This window comes from Patiria miniata, unplaced genomic scaffold, assembly GCF_015706575.1.
Source record: "Patiria miniata isolate m_02_andy unplaced genomic scaffold, ASM1570657v1 HiC_scaffold_17, whole genome shotgun sequence".
Lineage (NCBI taxonomy): Eukaryota > Metazoa > Echinodermata > Asteroidea > Valvatida > Asterinidae > Patiria > Patiria miniata.
The window spans coordinates 15020727-15048700 of NW_024037055.1; the positions used below are offsets into that span (position 1 = coordinate 15020727).

The window sequence follows — 27974 nt, forward strand, 5'->3', positions numbered from 1 at the left end:
AAGACTTTAAATACTTTTGTTCACGACTTGATCAGTGGGCAGCAGTCAGGTACCAGTCCTATCAGAGCACCGTGCCACCCTGATCAAGGGAACGACAACTCTGGAATCCCCCACGGTCATGGGCAGTACAGCTACCGTCTTCACCAATGTACGAGATTTTGCAAGCATCATGATCTATTGGAAGAGCTCCTACCAACCTACTGGACTTCCAGACTTTTCTGCTTTTGGACATCCATACATCCACAACGTTAGCCTGGGCGTGGTTGGGGCAAGAGTTGACGTTGTTTTGAATCGTGAGTTCATCCTTAACAAAATGTACAGTATAATTTTACGCAGATGGTTCGTTTATTATATTTTACAAGCTTTGCAACTTGACTTAATTTCACTTGGACGTTAGATTGGGGATATGTCTACTCGAACCTGGGGATCGTCGAGATCAGTGAGGCTACTGATTTTCAAGCGTTTGTTGAAAGGCAACAATTGAAATTATTTGATCATGCATGTCGAATGCCGAACTCTGCGACGCAAAAAAACTATTAACAATGCAAAGAGAAACGAGGCGGAGACATTGAAACACTGCGCACAGTTGTGACAAAAGCGCATTGCAAACACAAATCCGAGCATTGTTTCCTTCGCGAATGTTTCAACCGTTGTTACTAATAATTTCCAAACAATTTATGGACTTCCGACTTGAGTCTATGTGGCCGAATTAGGAATGACGTTTCCTGGTGGAATTCTCTATGTATGTATATGTATGTGCATGTTGGCCGTATTTGGTTTTATTTTTATTTCATGCGCATAGGCCTACGTGACTTTTAGTCACTATTGGGGGAAAACAACTTAATATCAAAACAGCATGCTAATATTCTGAAACTGTTTTAAAGTCAACTTCAATATAGAGCTATTTGCGTGCTTTTTACCTGTTTTTACAGTCTCTCTTATCAGACTTGTCCCGGTCTCCTGGATCAATGTTCCTCTTTATCCTGTAATCATAACAAGATTGTAATAATGTACTTTTCCCCTATTCATTAAGGAGGGAGATCAATGATATATTCGATAGCCTCTGCACAAGCCTGCTCAACAACAACAAATGGAGTGAATTTTAGTCAAGACAGCCCGGCTGCAGTAGTTGTCTGTGAACGCACCTTCAACTTGGACTACAGTAGGTGGACCCCAGCAACGGGAGATGTGTAAGTCTTTACCCACCAACATATCTGCCTCAAACTTTTGTAGTTTGCCATTCAAATGCCATTCAAATGATTACAAACTAATTACTAACTGTTGGGTAGGTCATCTTTTTCACATAATCACTTTTAGAGGACGAATATACATTAAGGAGTGTAGCCAGAATTACAGAATCACAAATGTCAGATGTAGGCCTAACAGGGACAGGGAAAAAGCGGATCCAAACTTTATGGTACATAGACTTATACTGCGTCATAGGTTCAGACATGTTTTTGTCACTTTCTGAAAAGCTCATTTATTGTTTTGTGAAGATTTTAAAGGTACACGAATTTAGATTCGTCTACTCGGGTTGATGATGATTCAGTGTAAACGTAAGCCATGAGTCGTAGAGATAAAGCTTGACTCAAACTGCACTTTTTTGTTTAGCAAATTCCTATTGCTGATGTACGATATTAGGCGCTGCTCGGCTGCTGCCGACATTCAATTTTATTAGAGGCGCGCGCTCGACCTGGTTCTATTGTTTGGCTAATATGGGAGCTCCGGAAATAGGCTCTATAAATAGACGGCTTAAGTGTTTCTTTCGTTCAGTTCAGTGGGAAGGTTTGGCAAGACGCCAGGGCGGGTGGAATGTAATACATTGTATAAACTGTTGTAAGTTGTCTAGCTAGCTAAAGAGGGCAGATGAAAGACTGAGTTCAGCTGGGGCCAATTTCATAGAGCTGCTTAAGCACAAAATTTGCTTAAGCACAAAAACGTCGTGCTTAATAAAATCATGTTACCGGCCAAAACTCCATGCGATTGTTATGCTAAGTAAACAACAGCTAAATACCAGTCGCATGCAATGTACATCACATGGAGTTTTGGCCGGTAACCTAATTTTACTAAGCAATGTTTTTTCGTGCTTAAGCAAATTTGTGCTTAAGCAGCTCTATGAAATTGGGCCCAGCGAGTGAGCATCGAGAAGTTGCTGATGATGTTAATGGGTTTCATATCGCAAGGACCCTGCAAAGGCGTGCATTACAATAACTCCAAACTTCTTTGTCTGTTACAGACTGAGATATAATGTATCTTCAACAAATGGTGGGTATCTGAAACTCTACGACAGAGACTTCTCCGATACCATCATCACACGCTACTATGATGGACAGACAGTGTCTAGCTATGCAACTTTCACCTTTGACTTTGTTGACCCCTACCACTGTGTGGATGTCGGCAGTGGATGTCGAACCACCATGCTGAATGTAGGGAGTGATGTTACCACACAGGTAGGTTGACTTTTGGGTCTATAAAATGTTGATCTGATCATTGTTTGCATGTTGGTATAAGACCAGGCTACCAGCACAGTAAACAATATTTTTTTTAAAGCGTCACTCTTTTCTGTGCAATATAAACAACACACTGATATATATGTGTGTTTATTTAAGATTTTTTTTAGAAAATAGTGTTGTTATGTTAACCTTTAGTGTCAAAATAAAATATCATTTGTAGGACTGTATGACATATGTCAAGCATTTAAAAAAAAAAAAGACGTTACATTTTTCCGATTTTTACAAAAAGTAAAAAAAAAAAGAATTTTTGAAAAGTATTTGTTGTTCTCTAGATATCTTATTTTAAAAAAAATAACGATCCAAGTTGGGATACAAAAGTTATAAGATGATTAACAATGAACATATTTTGTAATTAATGTTGATATTTTGATGATTTAAATGTAATGAAACAACATAAATGATGAAGAAAAATGTGCACAAAAATATATATTATTTATGAAAATGAAATTGCTCATTGTCAGATACTGCTGACCACAGTTGTTGCTGCACATTCAATTACTTGGAGAAAATGGAAACGATTGTAAAAATCATTTTAAATTTTGGATATCTTTGAAGGCATCAATAACAATCGCTTGGCAAGGTTGGGTTGACGATCTAGCTGGTATCAAAGAGTTCGACCTTCAAGTCAGACAACTATCTGGAAACCACGGCAAGGAGATGACAGAGCTCCTGGACAGTCCCGTCATTTATGAAGGAGTAGCGAGCTCTGGTCAAAATGTCACTTTACCTCAAGTCGGTAGGTTTTGTTAGTCGAGTAGCTGTTCTGTGATAGGATTGATGAGGTAGTTTGATGAAACGGTTGGCCTATAGTTGATATTTGCTGGAGATGAGTTGCATAAGCCCATCTGCCATTCTGTTGGATCATTCCATCCACTTTTGATATCATTATGTTGAATGTTTAATTCTTTCCGAACGTGATTGTGGATGTACCTTTAAATCGATATGTAACGGTGCAGAGGTTACCGCTCGATAGTCCGAAGATTCGTAGTCCGAAGGTTGGCTAGTCCGAATGTTCGAATCTCTGCAGGTTCGTTAGTCCAAAGGTTCGTTAGTCCGAAGGTTCAATAGTCCAAAGATTCAATAGTCTGAAGGTTGGTAACGTCCGAAGTTTCAATAGTCCGAAGATTCGATAGTCTGAAGGTTGGTAAACGTGCGAAGTTTCAATAGTCCGAAGATTCGATAGTCCGAAGATTCGATAGTCCGAAGGGTTCATTAATTTTTGTCAAAAAACAGAATAAGGTTAAATAATCCGAACGTTTGTATGATGGTCCGAATAGACGATAAGATTCGTAGTCCAAGTTGAAAAAAAATGTTCAATAGTCCCAACGACAAAATGTTCAATAGCTAGTCCGAACCGACTATTGAACATTTTTGTCAATCCGGAACCTTTTTTTGACTCGGACTATCGATCCTCGGGCTATTTAACCTCACTCTATTTTTGGACTAATGAACTCTCCGGACTATCGAAACTCTTCGGACTATCGAACCTTCGGACTTTCGAACCTTCGGACTTTGTTTGTACCCTTTATTACCCACATTTCCAACCAAAATTGCTCTCATTTCATATCCACACTCCTCAACAGGTGTTTACTCCATCGTCCTCGCTGCTGTCGACAATGCTGGAAACTTCAGACTCAGCAGACGCTTTGTGTTCTTCGATGACGATCCAAATGATGTGACTATGCAGAACAACGCAACTGTGCGATTACTTTCAGCGACTGAAGAAACTCACTACGAGTGGTTGATTGACCTAGACTCCAACGGAGGGATGACATCAGTAGTTCTTGATTGGACAAACAGATTCATCAATATTCATCACCTGAATCAAGGATTGTTGAAGCCCATTGGATCTTACGCCAGCGCAACTATTGACGATGGTAATTAATTAGGCTCGATGGGATATAAAAACAGAGTTTTTCAGCAGTATAGTAGATTTTCTAGATTATGTAAAGACGCAAAAATAAAATTCTTGTTATTTCAATCATTGCACTGTGCTTTGTTGAAAATATCAAATGAATCTTGTGCTGAAAATTACGTTTTGCAACTTGCGACGTTGCGTCCGAAACCATCCTACTTCGTCAGGCAACTGATGACCCGGTGGGCTTGTGACGTGACAGATGGCTAGGAATGCTTTAAGATGTTCTAAGATTATAAGGTTAAAACGTAGCCCGCCCTTTTTGTTGAGGAATGGTTGTTTTATTCTTTCTCAGTTGGCTACCCTGATACCTCATTTGTGCCAGTGCTCCTATTTGTCTAGGATCACCAACGTTCGCACCACCGAAATTATGGATTTAACCTTGCGATAATCTTCCTCCCATTCCACTTTCAGCCACTCAATATTTGTATACTATTTATATACTATGTTAATCGTCCGGAGAACATGTCACTGTTTGAAATTCCAACAATGTACGCCGATGTGTGAGTTATATACTTCTCTAAAAAAAAGCCTCTTTCCAAACAGATATGTAGTTCAGAAAAACCACTTTTAAATAAAAACTTTTCAGTAGGTAACCTTACTGAAATGAGTAGAGTGTAAGAAGAAGTGGAATGTAAGAAGGCCAAAAGCATTGTGAAGAATCTTATTGATGCCTTTTCCGCTCCTAGATTATGACCAGTACTTTGGCCAACGTGGTCGTGCCGCGGTTCCCAATGCGCTCGGAGTGGCAGAGTTCCGTGTCTTTTATGACATCGACCAGAGCGGTGGAAGGACCACCGTCAACGTGAGTGACGACAACTCGGACAACTGGAGTAATGAAGCCACAAACACACAGGCGACCTACAACTTGACCTTAGTGGACGGTGATTCCATTCGGTTCTGGGTGGAGGCTAGAGACCTAGCCGGTCACTTTGTGAGGGACAGTGCGTTAGTTCACGCCGATTCATCCCCTCCAACTATTCAAGATTTCAAGCTCATACCCGGTTTGTCCGGCATAAGGTAAGATTTTCAACTTCCTCAGCTAAAAATCAATCTAAAGTTGTGTGTTATTATTACTCTTTTCTGAACTTCTGCTATATCTAGTTTCTTGCTAAACAATGGGCCCTCTCTTTTTTGTTGCAGTGTGGAGTGTGCGACTTTTGATGAACACAGTGGTATAAGGAGTGTCGAATGGCGACTCTTTCATATCGAAAACGGCACTGACATCCAACGTGCCATGCAAAGAGTTCCAGCTGAACATATTGTAAGAACAAGATATATGAGTGGCTTTGTCTTTAAAAGCATCGTGACTTGTAAATTGAATGGCAAATTACATTAACCCTGCGCCAGCGGTAGTGATTGCGGCCTCGGGTATCTGCGACCTTTTGACTCATACTCTGTTCTGTCATGTTGTCTATTAAACTTGTGTTTTGCCCTTTGTTCATTACTTTCAGTTTTTGTTCATTAAAAGTCTGTCCTTTACTATAACAAGTCGGTTGATAGTTGCGGTTATATAGACCATTATCATGTTGCGGCCATCTTGATTTTTCCCCTTTCAAATCAACGTAACTAAAGCGAGGCTGGAAGGAAAAATAGTCTGGTTCCTTTTTGCACAAAAACATTATCATTCAGTACTGTTATTGGATACAGGGAACATGACTGAAATGGTGGCAGCAGGATATATTGTGTCCGAGAATACCCGAGTCTATTCCTACTGTCGCTGCTATTCGATTTTCCAAGTTTTCATCCATACAGACATATGAATTTTAGACATTGATCCATGTGTAGCACACCTTGACATATTTCTATTATTTTTTTCAGGATCCTGAGGATTGTTATCCTGCAAGCTGTATTTGTGTCCCGACGGGTGACTGCTATGCCAAACATCACAAACCTTTTTTCGTCGTTGGTGCTGGCGACTTTGAGTACTTCATCACACTGACGGTCACTAACCACGCAGGACTTGCAACTTCCCAGACGATCAAAGTTGGTGCTTAGAAATATTCGATCAATATTTTAATCAACCATTCTCACAAATATTTTATGGATGTGATCGGACACACGGTTTTACTGACAGAAAATGGGGTGTGAGACGTCTCTAAATGCCCGTGAGACGAGCCCTTGTTCTGTATTTTGATTCGATGATTCATTTGCCAACTGATGTTCTATTCGAGAGGTGTGTCATGCCCAGCTCTCCCTCCCCGTTCAGTTCGCCCTTCCTTTGTTCTTGATGCTATAAAAAGGGAATGGTTCTGAAAAGATTATGAAGTATTACCTCTTTCATACATGTCTGGTTCTTCTCTGAAAAAAAATTCTCTGGCGTGATCACTCCCATATAGTTTCCACTACTTTTTGTCATATATGTACACATTTGCTGTTCAAGGACGAATCCAATGGGGGGGGGGAGGGGTTGCTGGGGTGATCCCTTTTCTGAATGACCAATGTTAATTCTTTACATAATGGGACAAATCTCAAAATTCCCGACAAAATGTCATAAAACAGTATTTGAAATCTTGATATACATGCTTTGGGCCTTTAGTCTTTCTTCCGTCGACTGCAACACTTCATTTTCCCATACCCCCCTTCAAAAAATGGATGTTTGTTTTTCATTTCAACACCCCAGCCACCCCCTTTACGAAGCCAAGATTTGCCACTGGACTGTTAGATTGATAAACATCGCTATTACTTCTACACACAGCTTATTAACGATAACAATTCCCAATAAATAAGTACTTAAAACTGAAATTCCATTCTTTAATTTTAGACTGAACGGATAGTGACTCCAGACAATGTGGACCAAACTGCCGATTCTCTGGCCAAACAAACCAACAACACTTCCTCCATCAGTGCTGATGATGTAGCTACCGCAGCCGACCTGTTGGATAGCATTGCCGACGCCCAAGACACATCCCCAGATGTTAGTAAACTCTGCATCAATTTCGAACATCGTGGAGACGTGTATCAAAATTTTAACCAAATTAACAATTCCGCTTTTGCATATTTGAAAGAAAAAGGGCGTGCAATTGTTTTTTTATTGTAATTTAATACACATTTAACGATACAGGTGTCTGCAGGGGTGTCAGTGGGGGTGGGATGTTTAAATGTCACCCGCCCACCTTCGAAAACATGATAAATTGAGAATTATGCTAGAGAAAGTCAAAGGATTTTTTGGGGGAAATGTGCTTCCCCCTCCCGAAAAATCCTGGCGACGCCCATGGTTATCACGATTGAATGCATCGCTTTGTTAGAACCTGGAGCTGATTTAACAAAACTTGTGTTATCTTACGAGGCATGTCTTTTGGACTTAAGATGAGTCTTAGATAGCTAAAATACAATTTCGCTCAATGCGTGTTAAGCTCTTCAGCAAAATGCATCACGAATACAGTTAAGGGAATTGCTATGTATTGGACAAGGACAACACTGCCAACTTGACAGCATCATGTTTGTTTTTTTACCACTTGAAGAAACCGCCTTTGAAAAGAAATGCACAAAACAACAATTTCCCCGTGCGAAGTGCGAACTTTCTCCCATAATATTTCAAGCTCAAAATACATGGAGTATGGAGCATTTTTGTGTGTCAACTTGATATATTCAAATGCTTTACATCAAATTTCTAAAAAATAAACCCAAATGTTTTAAGGGGGTGTTGCCCTCTACCCCTTGAAGCAAAGTTTTTCCTAATAATAATTGGTCTCCTATAAAACTTTAGCCAAAACTGCTTTTAGCCATTTCTTTTTCGCTCGAACATAACCTGTGCAGGTAACAGCGAATGTCGTCAAGATTGTGGAACACCTTCAACAAGTGGACACTCGGGAACTAAACGGCACGGGGGGTGCGGCCAATTCTTCCTCACGCATCATCCGGGCTCTGGAGAAGCAGATCGCAAACGTTCTCGCCGCGGGCGAGAACGTCAGTGAGGTGACGAGCAGCGTCGCGGTCATTGCGATGAACCTGGATCCCAACTTGGTTGTGGAAGGGCTGCAGTTTGTAGCTCTGTCTGACAGAGGAGAGACCAACTCTCTTTTGGATGATAACCTCGAGGTTTATTACGGCACCAATAACACAGACGTCGCTTTAGAGAAAGTTGAAGTATTGGTCCAACTACCAGACGTGATACTGAAACAGTTTCCACCAGGTGAAATAATCATTAGAGTTATTTAGTATGGCATTTGCATTTTTGAAAGTTGCGACATTTAGGACGTTTGTTAAGTTACTCTTTTGGAAGGCTTGATTTAAACTCTGGATGGCTTGGGGTGTAATTCAGACAGGTTAAGTACCTCTTGAAGGACGGATTTCTGTCGTGTTTCTGTTTTCAATCAGTCTAAAAAGTGATTCACAATGCTTGAAAAGAAGCATCTGTCGCATTTGAAAAAATGAACCACCACAGACCAAATAGTAGGTTAATTGCAACGGACAAAAATGAATGGCAACAGACAAAAGATGAATAACAATATTTGAAAACAGAACCGAGATGGAAACATGTCATTTTGACAGGACACTTTAGGCCTGTCAATATGGTCAAATTACTTCGGCCTGTTTTCTCTATGCACTACCCAGCCAATGAGAGCTTTACATAACAAAATAGGTTTGTACAAACCTTTTCGTCACTTTTCTGTTACAAATCAGTCCGGAATACTATTGTGATTAACAGACAGCCCGGTTCCGGTCAGTTTTGTCCTGTATGACAGCACCAATCTCTTCCGATCCCAACTCATTGAGGACAGTCGGTCTACCGACAATCCCCAGACTATCGGCAGTCTTATCATCTCTGCCAGTCTACTGAATGTCAGCATTACCGATCTCCCTCCTGATAGTCCTGTTGTAATCACCTTTAATCTCCACCAGGTAAGACATTATTGCCGGTCCCAGAGAGCCAGCCTGTTCTCTTTTTACCTTTCTGACTAACTGACCGACTGACTGACTCCCCGTCTCCCCGACTGACTGATTGACTGACTGTCGTTTGTGATTTCCAAAGCTACATAGACTAGTGAAGAGAACCGGGCAGTGCCGTCATATAGGATTACCCCAGGTACCCCGTTACGCCAACGAATGGTATAAATCTGGCCCTTCATGTGGACCATTTGAATTAATTCAGTTTAATTTCTTTTTGCACTTTGGGCCCAGCTTTGTTAACCTTGCCTAGTCTTGTAAGTGGACGTTTTAAAACAGTTTTGTTTTCAATTTGCCTTTACTTTCAGTCAGTGTAATGCCATTTGACAAGTGTTAGCATTTTTAACAAAAGTACTGTTATTAAGCTTGCCTAGTCTTGTAAGTGGAAGATTTGAACCATTTTTTTCCCATTTGCCTTCACTTTCAGTCAATGTATTACCATTGCACAAAGTGTTAGCATTCTATGCTGTTAAGAAAACACACTATCTTCGTGAGGGAAATAAAGTCTATATACTCGGACTGGTCTATTGAGAACGTCAATTCCATATCAGGAGCCCTGGATGCCAAGTACAGAGCCCAGGCAGAACGACAGAGTATCTGTCTCCAAGCGAGACAAGTTCAAACTCCTGCAAAGCAAAGTACAATCAGAACTGCGTAAGATGCTAGACAAGTGGTGGCAGAAGTGCAATGTAATTCAACGCTAAGCTGGCACCCGTAACACCAACAGTTCTTCGACTCCATGAAAACAGAATATGGCCCCTCAAGATTAGGGTGCTCTCCACTGAGCATCAAGCCTGATAAAACACCAAGCAGGCCTGCGAGATCGCTGGGTTGACACTTCACCAACTTTTTTTTTTTTTAATCGGTCTTCTACAGGGTGAGTAAAAAAAAACGAAAGGGGAAGTTCTGCATGTAGTTCTTTCAAAATCTAGGATATGAAAGCCTAATTCATAAGCTTTCTTTTAGTACAAGAATCATTCAAATCACTGATGTACTTTTCAAGTTACGGAGTTTTAAACACAGCCACCGTTTCAAAGTTCTGTCCACGGATCACAAAAAGGTGTGCGTTTTTTCAGCAAAACGAAAACACTCACACAAATCCTTACGTGATTTGTTTTCGTTTTGCTGAAAGAACACTGAACTTATTTTGTGATCCGTAGACAGAACCTTAAAACGGCGGTTGTGTTTAAAATCCCGCAACTTGAAAAGTACATGAGTGATGTGAAAGATTGTTGTACTGAAAGAAAGCTTATGAATTGGGCTTTCATATCCTAGATTTGAAAGTGTTACATGTAGTATTTCAATAAAACAATGGTTCCGATATCGGGGTTCGGTTTTTTTACTCACCCTGTACAATGGATCCTTTTGCTCTGAACCAAATTTCTCAAAGTTGTTACGACAAATTACTACCGCGTAGGTATGCCTTTAGCCATTGTGGTATGATTTGCGAGTCTTATAGTTGTGGTTTTTGTTTTTAGGAATACCGTCGAAATGACAACTCATATCAAACGGAGACCTGCGTCTTCTGGGATTTCAGTCTTCGCGACGGCATCGGTGATTGGTCAACAGAAGGCTGCAGGAAAGGTCAACCGACCAAGGGGAGAATAGTTTGCTTGTGCGACCATGCCACTAATTTTGCCGTGCTTGTGGTGAGACGATATTATTATTGTTACTTTTTTGGTGGGGGTGGGGGCTATGTTTCTCTTGTTGCAGTCGAGTACTTTTTCCGAGTACCGAGTACTGCCGCGTACTTAGGTTACCGAGTACGAGTACAGGTCTCCGAGTACGAGTACTTGTACTTCCGAGCATAAGTACAGGTCTCTGCGAGTACGAGTCCTTGTACCTCTGAGTACGAGTACGAGATACTTGTATTCCGTATACGAGTACGAGTACTTCCATTTCCGAATACGGCCATACGGCAAATGGTTCATTGTGTGTATTTGGCCCAGGCCCAGTCCGACTGATATATACAGACCCACTCACGGCTAGCTGTTAAAATGTGTTTGTCCATCCGGACATGCACAGAGGAAAATCAGGAAACTTCGATTTCTCCGCAAGCCAATCAACCATTTCAAATTGAATGAATCGATAACATAAAACCGTCTTGACACTCGCATCTTTCGGATCGTATAATCATCAAGTTCAGGATAACTCCATAAAGAGTTCAAAACACTCTAGGTCTACACTTCATTGGCCAGGCCACCAAAGGTCCTACAGGGGGAAAAAAGTCTGAAAACCATGTACACCGGGCACCGAGTTTCAGTATAGTCTCACTAGTATACGTACTCGAACATGCCTAACCCTCAAAGGTCTTAAAACTCCATAAAGGTCTCAGAAACTATGACCGAATAATCTTCAAAGGTCTTACAACTCCCAAAATAGGTCTCTGCTCGAATAACCCCCAACGGTCTTACAACTCCATAAAAGTTATTCGGAAAGGTCTTTCCACTCAAGAAGTCTCCAAAAAGCAGACGTGAATAACGTCAAAAAGGTCTCTCAACTCAAAAAAGGTCTCATAACCCCAGATGACTGTGCAACTTTGCTGCATAATATCTGGTACATGGTTCCAAGGTCCTATTTACAAGACTAAATCAATAATCGTTCAGAAAGGCCTTTTGTCTGCATGGTTTTCCAAAGGTATATCGCCGTTTGATTAATGGATGGCTGTACAGCGTGTCGTAATAGACATTGTGCATTGAGAAATCGCTGATTTTCTCAAAAGTTGGTCAGACTAGCCAATCAAATTTTGATAACAATTCAAGCCTATGCTTTGTTTGTAATTGGTGGAAGAAAATCAAGATATTCCAACGATGCAAACCAGAGAAATCTTTGATTTGGTAAGGCTATGTAATTTTCGACCTGCACAACGTAACAACACGTAACATAACTTTTTTTATGCGGTACCCGCTGCTATGTACATCAGATTCGAACCAGCCCGTTAGCTCGGTGGTCGAATGAAAAGACATCTGCACTAGAAAGCAGGATCGTGGGTTCGAGTCCCACCCGAGTGATTTTTTCCAACTTTCACTCGGGAGGTAACACACTGAGTACACAGTGTTAATTGAACGTCGGTGAAGGGCAAAACCCACTTTGAGTTGTATAACCAGTTATTTGGTTATTGGTATGTGTTACGCAGTGCTTTAAATATTGCATGCTCTTTATGTTGCGTTTGGATAAGTGTGTTCACAGATAATATTTTGGGTACATAACAATATCAAATCTAAAAGCTCAAGGTAATTGCTTTAATTGCAAATTACTCAGCGTCAACGTTGTATGGACACTTCTGACGTTGTTTGTTAACATGATTAAGTACAGGATTCTAATTGTGCAGGAGGAAAATAATGTAGCCTTACAAACTCAACGATATCTCTGGTTGGCATTGATGGATTTTTTTTGGATATTTTCATCAATTGTAAACAAGACCATAGGCTTTATAAAATACAAAATTTGATTAGCTAGTATGGCCACCTTTGGAGCAAATCTGCGACCTTTTCATGCGCAATGTTTATTTGGACACGCTGTATATCAGTTATTGAGCTCTTTTTGGATTTTTTTAACTAATCGAATACCCATGCCAAAAATAATCATGCTCAACGTGGGGTGCTGTGATCCAATGGTTACGGTGTTCGACTCGTGTGCTTTGGTACACGGGTTCGAATCCTGGCCGTGGGAACATAGTGCTTGTGCTCTTGAGCAAGGTACTTTACCACTATTGCTTCGCCCTTCGGATGGGACGTATAAAGCCGTAGGTCCCGTGAGTGTTGTGTAATGCACGCTAAAGAACCCAGTAACACTTGTCGCTATGAGAAGGGGTTCGCCTCGGTGTTTCTGGCAGTGGCCGCAGCACCTTGGTACCACACCTCCAGTTTAAATTCCCTAGATGGAATATTTCGGAGGACCACCAACCAATACCAAGTACAAAGTAACCGCGTTCCACGGCAATACTTCAAACTTGGTGATATAGGCCTATGGATGGAGTTAAAATGGTATTTTATTTTGAAAACAGAATCTAACATGTGATAAAATGTACTAAAGACATTTTAAAGCCCCATAAACTGACAAGTATACAGACAGAAATTGTCACAAGGGAAATTAAATTCTTTTCTTTGTTACTTTGATTTCAAAAGATTACACCGTATAAAAAATGTTTTACACTTGAATAATTTCATTTCAAACTTCATTGCACTTCATACGTTCGTTTATTTCTAATAACCAACACATTTTTGTTTATGGCGCTCGATACTCTCATATGTGAGCCTAATTTGCAATTGTTTATGTATTTACTCATTTTAAGGCATACATGTAAATGCAGCCGCAGCACGAAGTGTTACACCAAACAGAACAATCAGAAATACCTAAAGTCAAGCCCGAGTATTTTCAATGGCAAAATTACAGTATAAAAGGCCTTAATGCAACCTAAATAATTCAGTCTATAGCGAGACACACCCACAAGTTAGTGTTAAACTATCCGACTAAATAAAACTATAAACCTCTACTGTATTTACCTGCTCAGCACACGACAAATCCCATGATTTCATTTAAAAATGTTTGCAAAGGTGATAAAAAACACAATCCCAAATATCAAACACCTAAAAAACTTACATTGCTTAAAAGCCATCACTCATCAAAAGTGCAAAAACATGTGTTACCACTGTTTTTTGTTTACTGGAAGTACTTACATATTTTTCAGATTGTTTGATAATTATTTTGCTTGTCGGACTACCATAAGCCATCTCTTTGATTATAATTTATCATTAATTGCACTGCAGCAAAATTCCAAAAGTTACAGATTATCTAGCAAATGCAACGTCAATACAGACAGGGTGGCTAAGGAAAACTGCCAATGATACCAACTATTGGACATAGGAGAACACTTATTAGCTATAATATTTAGAAAGCAGTTAATCTTTCAATGATAAGTACAAGCCTCGAAGTTCAGTGTTCATGAGAAAAAAAACCAGTGATGCTATCTCAAGCACTACTTCAGTTTGACAGCTGACTGAGCAGAACGTTTCCCACAATTAATGCACCAGATTTGGTGTAATGGTGCTTTGAATTTAAGATTTCATATGGACTGATTCTATCTTGAGAAACAACGGTTTCTTGGGTTTGGACACCAAGGTCATCGTCGGAATTGGGTCTGGTTCCCCTGCCACCAAACTCAGGCGGAAGCGCCTCAGGATCCTAGCCACGAACACCTTCATCTCGTTCAAGGCAAACTGCTGCCCGATGCAGTTCCTCGCCCCGGCAGAGAAAGGCGCGAAGCAGAACGGGTCCATCTTGGAGAGGTCCTCCGGCAGGAACCGAGAGGGTTTGAACTCCATGTGATCGTCTCCCCAGACGGTTGGGTTGTGGTGGAGCTGATGGAAGCTGAGCCCCACCATGGTCCCTTCGGGAAGAGTGACGCCATCCACGGTGTATGGTTCAAGCAGAGTGCGACTGAACAGTGCGCCAGCCGTGATCATTCGCATGGACTCCTTGATAGCGAGGGTCATGTACTCTAAACGACCAAAGTCCTTACTGTAAAACAAATAGTCGAGACCAGCAGAGAAACAAAATCAAAATTTTGAAACCACTAAAACACATGCGGATTGCTGTATCGGTGTAAAAAGAGGCACCACTATAGGACAATATTTGTATCAAAGCAAATACTTGTGTTTGTAGTATTAATTTGAAACTGCTACCAATATGGTAAATTTTCGCTCGGCCCCATGACATCATATCGTCCTATGCACGTACGCTCTCAACATTATTACCACAATTACTTTGTTGCTAAACTTCCCCACCTCCTGAATGTGTTGGTACCTACTCAGACACGTTTGTTTATGGTGTAAATCGAGGATTTTTCTATTGTTCCTCTTCCCTTTTCCTTTGTTCATACTCTTTGCAACAGCTTTTTTTGGTTTTGTACACGTTTTCTAACTGAGGAGTCCTCGATTTGGTTCCCGGCCGCAATTCATTGATGATGTTGTACTTGTGTGTCCTCGATTTACACCAGAAACAAACGCAGCCAGCATCCCAACCCTCTTAAAAATCCAAACCTTGAAAAACTCAACGATTCTTCTAGACCCGTCAGTGCCTATACTTACAAGGTGATTGTATCCGAGTCTCTGTCTGCCAATAGCTCATCCACCTCCTGCCTGATCTTGTTCTGATGTTGAGGATGCTTGGCCAGGAAGAACAGCAACCAGATCGAGGAAGTGGCCGTAGTCTCGTGTCCAGCAAACAGGAAAGTATTGACTTCGTCCACCATCTCTTTGATTGTCAGTCCGCTCCCATCCTCATCTCTGGCCATCACGAGCGTGTCCAGGAAATCACGGGGTTTGGTGATCGGGTTGCCTGCCTCCTTCTATAATTGATGAGAAATAATAATGAGATACAACATGATCTTGTCAGCACTGGCATATCATTGTGAGCATTATATGCACAACGATAACATCCAGGACGGGGCCAGGGTTTTGCTGAAGGCCCCCCCCCCCACCACCACCAAAAAGCCCATTCCCCGAACGTGCAATCTGATTTCAGTTTACTTTTTACATAGCATTTACTTTTCCCCCGAATTCAAACTGAGGAGTTTCGCAATTGCAAGTACCTTTTTAGACACTTCTTCCATTCGCTCTTTGACCATTTTCGTGGCAAAGTCGTGGACGTACTGGAGGGCCTTCTCGTACTTGCCGTAGTTGGAACTCAGCCGAAAGATCAATGGGTTGAGGAGAAGGCGGTTGTTGAATTGGCGTTCATGAATAAACCATAGCAAGGTTTCACAGGCTGAGACGAGGCCCATGGATTCCGACTGCTTAGGCTTCTCCACCTGAAAGTACAGCAAAGAATGAAATGTAAGGGGCCATTCAGAATTTTTAGTGTTTTAACATTTCGATCTTCTTTCCAAATTGTGAGTGGGTGGGTCAAGCTAAATAATTGAAAATCGAAATTCACTTTCCATGGAAAAAAAGATACAAAAACAAAGAAAGATAGATCTTTTGACTTGCCTGAACTACGCGCAAACGTTCCGATATCGCGATGCGTGTTTCTTTTCCAACTTCGTCCCCTGTATGTACTGTCAGTGGCATAGCCAGGAATTTTTTAGTGTGTGTGTGTGGGGGGGGGGGGGGGGGGGCTTGAACATTTAATGGGGGGGGGGGCGTCATGTAGATCAATGATAATTTTTTCGAAACTCAAAATCTCAGTGGGGGAGGCGACTGGGGGGTGGGCGACAAGGTTTCATGGGGGGGGGGATGGCGCCTCCCACGCCCCCCCCCCCCCCTGGCTACGCCACTGCAGGTCATACAGTTAAAGTTTATGTAAACTTGTATGAAAAGTCAAAGAAAAGTAACTCTCATGATCTATTTGACACCAAGTTTGTGTTAACTTGCCGGTAACGCCCTAAAAAAATTATCAAGACAAATATGTTTATTTTGTAACATTTTATGTTCGTCTGTCGGTCTTCTATGCTGTTATGTTTACTTTTAGGTACCTTCAATGGTACTATGTTTAATTAACCTGTTCATTTGTTTAATTAAACTAATAACGCACATATAGTTGCCAAATATGGCACTAACAAGTTTGAGGTCGGCAATTTCGTCTTTACAAATCTTGGTACGTCGGGCTACCGTACACACCATTGTCCTGGAAACAACAGTACCAAAGTACAGAAAGTCGTACGCAAGAGCTCCCCAGCAAGTATCGCTGACGCCATTAGGCCTATGATTCCAAAATTTTTCACTGTGTCACACAGTGAAATAACTAAAAAGCGTCGTTGTATTGTAGACACGTAAAAGCATTCAAGTCGCGTTCTTGCACACTTTCTGCAGGTCGACTGGATATCCTTGAACCACTGCCCCTGCTTTGCATAACAAGTGCACATGAATGAACGATTCGACTATTATTCAAAGAAATTTCTATGTACAGTCACCAGACTCTATTCAGTAAAGTCCCCGTCAAAACGAAAGTATGCATAACGCACGGCTACACCATCGTACAGTGTGGCAGGGACACCAACAAGTAAAACAACAATTAAACATTTTAAAAAAAAATGGATAAATATTCTGATTGAATTTCGTTAAAAGATACTTGTTGGTGAGGTATCACATATTTTATCACATAAAAGTAGATGACGAACAACTTCACGCCGTCACTGAACTAGACACATGTACATGGTGTTCAAGTACATGTACATGCAAGTGCATGTACATGTACAGTCATGTTCAGTTTTTTATCAAACGAAATTAGGGGTGGGTGGGTGGGTCAAAATAATTTGGAAAAAAAGTCGAAATTTTAAAACATTGAAAATTCTGAATGGCCCCTTAGTTCAAGAATTAATCGGACGGGCGCAAGAGATGCTTAAAAACATAGTTTCGGAAGCCATTGGGTTAAACATGTATAAGGATGGTGTGTTGTTGCGAGTAGGTACAAGGTAAAAACATTTGTATTCGACGTCCTCAATAAAAAAAGAAAAAATCCTCTAAGTGATTCCATGCTCGCGTGCGTGTTGCACACGTTCTTTACCGGAAGCGCGCGTGTGATTTCAACATCCTGTTGGTCAAAGGAGCACTTTTTGCGTGCGCACCACCTGCGCGCGAGCGTAATTAATGTTAGCTCATTAATGGAGAACGAGCATGTTACCTGACAGTCCGACTTGTATGAGCAAGCAGTGCGTTGAATGACATCAAACGTGCACTGGACCAACCCTTGGTACATGTTGAAAGGTTTGTCCTGTGCAGCAGACCTCTCCAGCTTGTCCAGAAGGATCTCCACGCAGTCGTTGGAGACAGGCGTGTAGGCGCGCAAGACGTCCAGGTGAAAGGATCGCGTCAGCAGGCGGCGATTTCTCTTCCACTTGGCTCCTTCGGAGAGGGCCAATCCCTCACCGATCCAGTCCCTCATGGAGTCGTATAAGGGAGACTTTTTGCTCTTTACCGTGCCATTCAGAATCGGTTTGATGGTATCTGGATGAACCAGCATGGGTAATGGAGCAACAGGTCCCAGCCATAAGGTGTAGATACGGGGGAAGGTTTTGACGGTGTCCATCAGCCATTTGAAGCCGGGGTCGAAGGGGCCTTGCTTCGCATGCCCGTGGAACCAGTGACGTCCTGGTGGACAGGGTAGCTTCCCAATCGCACCTCGCTTCCGCAGCGCCTTGAGCAGTGGCCCAAGGCAGAAAGCCAACGCCAGGACAACGCAAAATACCTGAAACAGCATTTTGAGAACACTTTGGGAAAACCCTGGATGATGTACTCGCTCGGGCGCCAGGAAAAGTGCAGAGCCTGAAAACCATCGCCTATTTATATACTCTTTTAATCTGGTGCTGACGTACGTCAAACCATTATCCGAGTGAACAGCAAAGTAGACACAAAATTGGGTCAAGTTTGACCTCGATCATTATCATAATAAAGAACTGTCTGGATAGCGTTCGTGTCAACTTAGGTGACGTGACCTGAGGTTATGTCTATATACTTAACACTCAAAATTAAATGACAATTCATTTTTTCCATTTTTTGGCGCGAACTTTGTACAGGGTGAGTTAATAAAGCACAACCCAAATGTCGGGACCTTTTTAAAATTATTTCTGCATGAAGCCCTTTTAAAGTCTAGGATATGAAAGCCCAAATCATAAGCGTTCTTTTAGTACAAGAATCATTTAAATCACACCTGTACTTTTCAAGTTACGGTATTTTAAACACAAACACCGCTTTAAGCTTCTGTCCACGGATCACAAGAAAAGTGTTCGTTCAGCAATACGAAAACAATTCACAAAGGAATGTAAGTGAATTGTTTTTGATTTTTGAGAAACAATTTGACGTGACGTGACGCAAATAGCGATAGTTATTGTCTAATGTAGCCATGATATATACGTTTTGAACAGCGCCCCCATTGGAAGATGGTGTCCAGCCCTCCAGCAAAAATAGCATCTGTCATGTGACGGTGAATGGACCATCGTGATCGTGAATATGTATGAGGTATAGTCAAATACAATAAATATAGTACATCTTTTAATGGGTTAACAATGTTACATAATCATTGCAGACAAGTCCCGTGAACACCGCAGACAAAGCTGCGGAAGATCTTGCATCGCTAACCAACGATACTTCCTCAATTGACGCCGGCGCCTTCAATAGAATAGCAGACCTGCTTATGGACATCGTCAACTCTCAAGATACATCTCCAGAGGTGAGATACTCATTTACATACTTCTTTACAACACAAGACTCCAACGTGAGAGGTTGATTCCATAGACACGGTCATTTTGTTTTGCCATTTTGTTACCTTTTACGAATCACATCCTCTCCAAAGGCTGCACAATGTCATTTTTGACGGCTGATATATGATTAAACACATTTTACGAATACAATAAAATGAATATTGCAAATTTTATATTCGAAACGCCCATTATACTATTTGTATTTTTTAAGATAATAGGTTGAACAAAAACAATGAGTGGAGTGGAGCTTGAGCCTAAGACCTCCGTATTACTATTCCAAGACCAAATTGAATGTGGTCTTGTATGACCACAAGTTTTGGTTGAATTTAACACAAATTCTAACCCAAACAATTGGTAAGAGAACAACCCAATTTCGGGTAGTTGCAGTTTGCACCCTTTCTTGGGTAAAATTAACCCAGGCAATTTTTCAGTGCAAGGGCGGATCGGGGGGGGGGGGGCAACGGGGGCCTGCCCCCCCCCAAAAAAAAACCCACCCTGAACCCACTTTCATTTCGAAGTTACGTCTCAATAAAGGCAGGCACTGCGTACACCACCATCTTTTCCCCAAAACCATTTGGTTAAGTGGTCAGAAATTGCCTCAGATCGCACCACAGAGCATTTAGTATCTAAAACAAATTTAGGCGCCCTTAAGCGGGCCCTGAACCCGGGCCCTGAACCTGGGTCAAATTTTTTGACCCACTTAAAGTTTTGTTTCTTACACATCAATGTATCCAGTTATAGCCCCTGTTTATCTTCAAAGTTTAGTTTAAGAGTACCAAACAGCTAGAAATCTGCGTTATATCCATAAATCTCTGTTGACACCCCCAGTCATTAAAACTAAGTCCTATGGTTCCCGCTCCCTCTAATCAGCTGCAGTTCAATTATGGAACAAGTTTTAGATGTTCTCAAACAGGCCAAAACATCAGAACAATTTAAAACCGGGTAAAAACATATCTATTCAATTTGCATCATTGTTGATTTCATGAAAGCGCATGGGGACCTCATGGTGATATGCGTTATTTTACAAGAACAGTTTTTATCAAGTTTAGGGCTCCCCATCCAGTCAATGTCTTTGTTCAAGAGGCGCTATGGTCAGAAGCCATAAAACAAGTTGGGTTTTGAAATAAATATCACACAGGTCACAGCCAATGTCATCAATGTCGTGAACAACCTCGTGCAAGTGGACACCCGAGAATTCAACGATTCGGAAAGCGCCGCCAACTCTGCGTCCCGCGTCGTCCGTGCGCTGGAGGGGCAGATATTGAACGTCCTGGCCGCGGGGAAACACATCAGCGCGGTCACGACCAGCCTGGCGGTGGCTGCGAGTCACTTCGTCCCCGATGCTCTGGTCAATGGAGTGGGATTCGCCGCTACTTCTGGAGGGAGTGGCAGCGAGTCATTAATTAATAAGGACATAGGCGTGTATGACAGTTCTGACGGGGACATCCCCGTTGAGAAAGTGGAAGCATCCATTGAGCTGCCCGAGGCAATACTGCAACAGTTTCCCACAGGTAGGATACGAAGCGGTGACTGAAATATTTTCGAGCCAAAAATGAAATTCTACATACAAACCAAGGGTTAATCTAAAGCTAAAGCAATGACGTGTTCCTGCAGTGACTAGATTTTTTACTAACATGATGGGAGAACTTTGCTCGAAGCCGAATGCCTCGTGTTACTGTTGTGAAAGTGTTGGAATTTTTTTGGCCAGCGCCCTCTATCTGCTTATAACTTATGGACTGACTCTCTGGCTGTAACCGTGAACCGGGCAGTGCTATCAGGATTACCTATAACACCAACGAATATATTCTTTATTCCTATAGGCTAAAATTCAGCCCATGAATTGTGCACAGATGCATTTAAGGGCTTCCAATGAAGAGTCACTCTGAAGCGATTGAAAAGAATGTTGTGGGCTCTGCCTCCAATTTTCATAGCCTTACCTTGACTGTTTAGTAAAGTCTGTCACTAGCCTATATTCATGGCCCAAGAGACTGGCGTTTTTCTCCGGTTTCCCTGGAACAAGTTATTAACTGAGAGTATTAGAATATGTCTATTTCCCCTGGAAGGGATGCTATTCCATCGCAGATTTGAATGCCGGTACTAATTTATATTCTTGTAGGAGAGAGGCAAGTGGGTCGAAGTGGCTTGCCCAAGGACATAACATTATGGTCAGAAGCTGGATTCAAATCCCTGACCTCTGTTGATAAGTCGCAAACCCTCAGCCCTAGACTCGTCTTGTTTTACTAGGACAAAACATGTTTCAGATGGTCAATCTGCATTAGTCATTTTCCACTTTTTTACCCTGAAGGCAGTGCTGTACCCATCAGCTTCGTCATGTATGAGAACAGTAATCTCTTCCGCTCCCAGCAAGTGGACAACGCTTCGTCAACGGAGTTCCCCACCGCCATCGCCAGTCGTATCATCTCTGCCAGTGTACCAAATGTCAGCATCAGCGATCTCCCATATGACAGTCCAGTTGTCATTACCTTTCAGCTAAAACCTGTAAGACCGAAAATATGTAGCTCTGCTCAAAATGTTTTTCTTCTAGTCAGTCTTATAAAACAGGTTTTTTTTCCAAGTTTTCTTTATGGCTTGATGCGCCCTCTGGTATATACCTTGCCTTTAGTTATATATTTTTCGTGTTACCTCCGCCAAGGAGGTTATGTTTTCATTGGGGTTTGTTTGTCTGTTAACAAGATAACTCAAAACGTTTTGGACAGATTTTTAAGAAAATGTTGTTTAAGGGTGGTCCTTGGTACAAGTACGTGTGGATTAGATTTTAGTGATCGAGATATGGGTCTGAATCTATTTTAAAAAGGATTCTTCACTATTTTGTATGTGCGAATATGCTATGTGTATGTGCGTGAACGGTTGTCAAGGGCATGACCTGGGGAGAAGGTGACGTCACACATTGTCCTCAATAAAACTGTTGCCTGAGTTACAATGTGTGGATTTTTAAATAAGCTTAAGCCTTAATACGGTAACCCCAAAGTTTCGGCTAAGGTTCTTTGGTCCTAATTAGAGAATAGATAGGTGAGCGATTATTCAAATACTGCAGGTGTCGAGTCCAATTGAGAATACTAAGCAGACGGAGACCTGCGTCTTCTGGGATTTCAGTCTTCGCGACGGCATCGGTGATTGGTCACCTGAAGGCTGCAGGAAAGGTCAACCGACCAATGGGAGAACAGTTTGTCTGTGCGATCACGCCACCAATTTTGCCGTACTTGTGGTGAGTCTTACCGAGAAGGGACAGGAAAAAAAAATCGTTCAGAATATGGGCTTCGTGGGGGAACAAAAAAGGGCTTATTTTCTACCACTTCCGAAAACTCAGTGTACCAGCTTCGACTCCATGGGCGCATGCGTGTTCCTTCACTAAGATCGCGCAAGGCATGATAGGAACCAACATGGCGCCGCAAGATCGGACACCATGGAAACGAGGTTGCCAGTGGACGGAACACTTAGGGTGCGTTCGAGCGTGCTACTCGTGTTAACACGAGTATTCTCCTAAACGCGCGAACGGCAGGAGTACGACCCGAGGGTAAGCGAGTTTACTCCCGTCATACCGGGTGTATACTCCTGCACCGGAGTAGTAATGCGCACGCAACATTTTCCTGCACTCGGGAGTTGCAAGAGTAACACGCTCGAGCGCACCCACTGCGTCCACGTACTGGCTCAGGCCATGGCTCAGGCGCGTAAAACGCAAAGTACGCACGATTAATTTTACTCTGAGTGTGCTCATGGCTCTGCATCATTATTTACCTGGTCATTGGGCAATGAAACATTTCAAAGACAATCTAAGCTCCCTTGGGAGGATGCATCTCGATGCTGCCATTTCGGCGCAAAGCAGCTAAAATCAACCACAACCACCATCTGTATCCTCGCAGGTACCCATTTACTCCTGGGTGGGAAGAAGCAATGAGTGACAAAGTGCCTTGCCCAAGGGCACACGCACCACAACGCCAGTCTGGACTTGCACCCTTAGCGTGCAGAATTTTACCGACAAACAGCGAGTTCAATGTTCCAGGCCATGAGGCCATGACATTTTGAGAAGTTGATGTCGACATTCGCGGGGCCTCTTTAAACTATTGTCCAATATTGCCATCTTGTTTCCCTGTCTTGTTGCAGAATATCCATGGCCAGAAGGTTACCAGTTTGGCTCTGGATATTATCAGCAAAATTGGATGTATTGTCTCCATCGTGGCTCTGGTCATCACCATTGCCATGTACTCGTCATTAAGGTAATTGCTAGGGAATGATTTAATTATCTGATCGGTATACACGGCCAGTCACCAGGGCTATCGTTAAAGGAGTGGGTGCAGGGCGGAAGGGGGCGGTAGGAGGTGGCGCGAGTCCTCCATGCAAAATTGTTTCGTCTGAACGTTGGCACAATTTGCTACATTGGCGGAGGGTGGGCTCGGTGCGCTTGACGATATCTTCCACTGAGGATGATTGAGGAAATGATGCAAAGTTCATGGCTAAGGAGGGACCTTTGGTCTGAACTTCGGTTAAGCCATCGAACTTTTATGAGACCATCGAAATCTTCAGGCACATCCCAAACTCCTGCTTGGACTCCAAACTCGCATGTCTGACTTGTCTTCCAACATGCCCTGCTCCAGCTACGACTCCACTTTTACATCCTTTACAACCTTTACTGCTTCCAGTCACACTACAAAACACCCCTTCACCGTTGAAATGCCTTTAGTCTCCTGCCTTAAGACGGGCAGAGTATCTGTCCGGAACGTTGAGTTTCCCCCGGTTCTCGTCACAACATCACAAACTGAAAGAAGAGACCAATAATCTTTGTCTTGTTAACAAATATTGTTTGCCTGATGATACAGGTCGTTGAGATCGAAGACCCCCAGCCGCATCCTCATTAGCTTCTCCCTGTCTCTGCTGTGTCTCTACCTGGTCTTCGTAGCCGGCATCGAGCAGACGTCCTCCCGCGTTGGTTGCATCGTGGTAGCCGTCTTGATGCACTACTTCACGCTGACGTCCGTGGCCTGGATGGGCGTGGAGGCCGCCGGCATGTACCTCAAGCTGGTCAGGGTCTTCAATTCTAATGTGGAGCACTTCATGATCAAGGCGTCTGTCGTTGCTTGGGGTAGGTCGTCCAAACGATGTGGACCATTTTCCTGATTTGAGTCACATACGGTTGAAATCACTCGGTTGGAGTCTAAATCCCGAGTCACTTGATTCGAATCCAAGTCTGGGTCCAAATTCCACGTCAGTTGGTAAAGTGTAAGTCCAAGTCCGAAGTCACTTGGTTAAGTGTCAGTCTAAGTCCCGCATCACTTGTTCAAGTCGGAGTCAAAGTCCCGAGTCACTTGGTCAAGTCTGAGTCAAGTCCTGAATCACTTGGTCAAGTGTGAGCCCAAGTACCGAGTAGCTTGGCCAAGACTAAGGCCAGTGCTGAGTCATTTCAATTTCGAATCTGAGTAAAAAAATCCTCAGTCACTTGATATGATTCCTAATGCCAATTCATCTGGTCAAGTCTGAATCCAAGTGCTGAGTCACTTCATCAAGTCTGATTTAAAGTCCCAAGTCATTTGAATGGTTTGAGTCCACGTCATGAATCACATGGTTTGAGTCCAATTGAGGAGTAACGTGTTTGACTGAGTGGTGCATGCATTTAAGTATCCTGAAAACCAGAGTCCAGGACAGGACAATAACTTATGTTTTACTGCACCGTAGTGCCAGAACATTATGTGTACTTCAAGTACATGTACTACCAAGCCAAAAGTAAGCATGAGAATTATCTTTTTAGTCAAGTCTGGAAAAATATTGGGGGTAAATGATGATTTGACTCGCCAGGATGGTGTCTTCAGTGTCAAGTTTAAGTTATGATAGCTTAGTCAAAGTCTGTTTTTGTTGTAAGGGTGACTATTTCATTTTATTTAGCATTTTCGTTATTTAAAATTTCAGGTCTTCCAGCGCTCATCGTAGGCGTGATACTGGCAGTTGATTATACAGAGTATGACAATGAATACAGGTAAGATTTCATGACTTGTCCTAATTTCATAACATAGGTTTTTAATCTTGAAAAGGTAGAAATCTTGCAATAGACTTCGATGACAGAATTGAACTTTGCTCCAAACCAAATGCGTTTGAATACGTGTATATCTATTTCTTCAAAGTTCTTCTTAAAAATCGGACATTTATGGGATATGGAATTGTCAAAAACATTTTTAAATCGTTTCCATGGTTACGAACTTGCTGCGCCATGTTGTTTCCCATCATGCCGTGCGCGATCTCAGTGCTAGGAACGCGTACGTGCCCAGGAAGTCGAGGCTGGTGCCGTTGTATATGACGTCACCAGACCAAACAAACTGATGACTTATTACAAAAGGCCTTAATTGGGTCCTCTTCTACACATACAGGGTAAGTCAAACAAAAGCGGACCCCAAACCCCCAAAATTATATTTTATATACTGGAAAGCCAATTTCATAAGCTACTTTTGGATAAAATTATGACTGAAATTGGTCAATCCGTTCAAAAAATATCACCAATTAAACACAATGTCCCTAAAACCTGTCTCGTCAAAAAATATGCGATTTCAAGAATCGTCGTCGCAATTGTCTTCAAACATCACAAGCGATGAAATCACAGTTTAAACGTTAACATATTCAACAAAGTTCCTTTGAAAGCCCATCTTTAAAAGTAGATTTAATAATTTGAATTATTTGCCTAACCAGGGTTGTTAATAACGATATTATGTACTACAGTTGGTGACAATTGTTGAAACAAGTATTCTGTGTCAATTTCTTTGTTGTTCCAAACAGTCAAACAACACAATAAATTCCTTTTTTTTGCAGTAAATTGCATTGTGTTTAAATGGTGATATTCTTCATACGGGTTGAGTAATTTCAGTACTTTTTTCATTTAAATTTCAATATTATTTTTGGCGCTACATATTTTTTTTAATATGAAATATATTTTTGGGGGTTTGGGTTCCGCTTTTTTTGGACTCGCCCTGTAATTTGAAATGCTTAAATAAACTTTCTCTTTGCAGTTGCTTCTTGAAGCCCGGCGCTGCTTTCTATTATGGTCAGTTGCTCATCATAGGACTGGTCTTCTCTTTCAACGCCGTGTTCTTCGTACTGCTGTCGCGCAAGTTCCTGTGCAGTGACCAGAAACTCCAGAGCACCGCCAACAAGCGCGACAAGAAGAGGGACAGGGTCCTGAAGCGCCTGCAGAACATTGCCGCCGTCTCGTCTCTGCTGGGCCTGACCTGGGTCTTCGGTCTGCTCTCCGTCATCGAGGCTTCCAGCTTCGCCTTCCAGGTCATCTTCACCGTCTGCAACTCCCTCCAGGGCTTGTTCATCTTCCTGCTGTTTGTCGTGCGCCAGGAGAACATCCGTGCATCCGTGGTGGCCCGCCTGCAACGATGGAACAAGGCCGGCGGCACTGCTACCGCCTCTACCCCACTCAGCAAGCTTGCCACCTGTGCTAAAGAATATGACCAGTCTGTCTCGAATGCACAGACCGAAGACGTTCTCTTAGACAAATGTGAAAAGGATAACGATACATTTAACAGGCCCCAAAAGTCCGAGAATACATACTTGTAATGTACTGTACCCTTAACGTTTTATGGTTGGAGGAGTTTAATGTATTAAATCAATAATTCATTAGTGAAGCGGTAGGCCCTACAGCAATTTAAGATTTGTTTACAGTTTTTTGTAAATTTAAAACAAACTACATTTGTAAATAGCAAATGTCCTTGATTGGGGCAAACATGTTGGATACAGGGCGGCGGAACCGAGGGGGGGGGGGGGGGGGCAGTTACCCACAGTTTTACCCAAGTGCCCCTTTTGCGGACATAGATGTGCCCCCTCGAGCAAAAATGTTCCCCCTCAAGATAAAAAAAATTGGCCCTAATGATATGAACAAGGAATATGAAAATCCAGCCCCGAAACCCTTACAATGCGACCTGAAATGGGCACATTAATGCGTATTTTGCATAATAATGGCCGGTTTTGAAGAGCGCCCCCTATTGGAAAATGGTACGAGCCCTCCCCCTCCCCCAAGTTACGGAATTTTAAACACAACCATTGTGTTAACGTTCTGTCCACGGATCACAAGCAAAACGAAAACAATTCACACCCATCCCTATGTAATTTGTTTTCGTTTTTAATACTGGAAGAACACTTGCCTTTTTGTGATCCGTGGACAGAACTTTAAAACGGTGGTTTTGTTTAAAATTCCGTAACTTGAAAAGTACATAGGTGATTTGAATGACTCTTGTACTAAAAGAAAGCTGGTGAAATGGGCTTTCATATGCTAGATTTTAAAAGTGCTACATGCAGAACTTCAGTAAAACAATGGTCCCGACATTTGGGTTTCGTGTTTTTTTACTCACCCCGAATGCCTTTATTTTGAAATTAGGCCTAAATACTTTCATTTTGCAATAAAAGAGGAAATATATTTTGAAACGAAATAAGATGGAATACCTCTGCACTATGT

The 27974-nt window shown here is 42.1% G+C and overlaps 2 protein-coding genes across 2 annotated transcripts in view; one reads left to right on the forward strand and one right to left on the reverse strand.

Moving 5' to 3' along the window:
- LOC119724059 overlaps positions 1–27267 on the forward strand; it is a 28427-nt gene extending 1160 nt beyond the window's left edge. The window contains exons 2-21 of the mRNA XM_038194979.1: positions 36–293; positions 1034–1190; positions 2237–2450; positions 3069–3249; positions 4097–4390; positions 5118–5448; positions 5572–5692; positions 6250–6414; positions 7193–7345; positions 8188–8563; positions 9080–9273; positions 10797–10967; positions 19342–19485; positions 20655–21027; positions 21822–22015; positions 22572–22742; positions 23639–23751; positions 24352–24614; positions 25436–25502; positions 26524–27267. Of these exons, the coding sequence (XP_038050907.1) occupies positions 36–293; positions 1034–1190; positions 2237–2450; positions 3069–3249; positions 4097–4390; positions 5118–5448; positions 5572–5692; positions 6250–6414; positions 7193–7345; positions 8188–8563; positions 9080–9273; positions 10797–10967; positions 19342–19485; positions 20655–21027; positions 21822–22015; positions 22572–22742; positions 23639–23751; positions 24352–24614; positions 25436–25502; positions 26524–27079 (4496 nt within the window). The 3' untranslated portion in view covers positions 27080–27267. The remainder of the gene's footprint in view (positions 1–35; positions 294–1033; positions 1191–2236; positions 2451–3068; positions 3250–4096; positions 4391–5117; positions 5449–5571; positions 5693–6249; positions 6415–7192; positions 7346–8187; positions 8564–9079; positions 9274–10796; positions 10968–19341; positions 19486–20654; positions 21028–21821; positions 22016–22571; positions 22743–23638; positions 23752–24351; positions 24615–25435; positions 25503–26523) is intronic.
- LOC119723939 (cytochrome P450 4F11-like) lies at positions 14281–18841 on the reverse strand. Its single transcript, XM_038194854.1, has 4 exons — positions 17941–18841; positions 15911–16129; positions 15408–15667; positions 14281–14838 (listed from the first exon to the last, which is right to left on the reverse strand). The coding sequence occupies exons 1-4, from the start codon at positions 18514–18516 to the stop codon at positions 14376–14378; spliced, it is 1518 nt and encodes a 505-aa protein (XP_038050782.1). The 5' UTR covers positions 18517–18841; the 3' UTR covers positions 14281–14375.
- Positions 27268–27974: the final 707 nt, after the last annotated feature.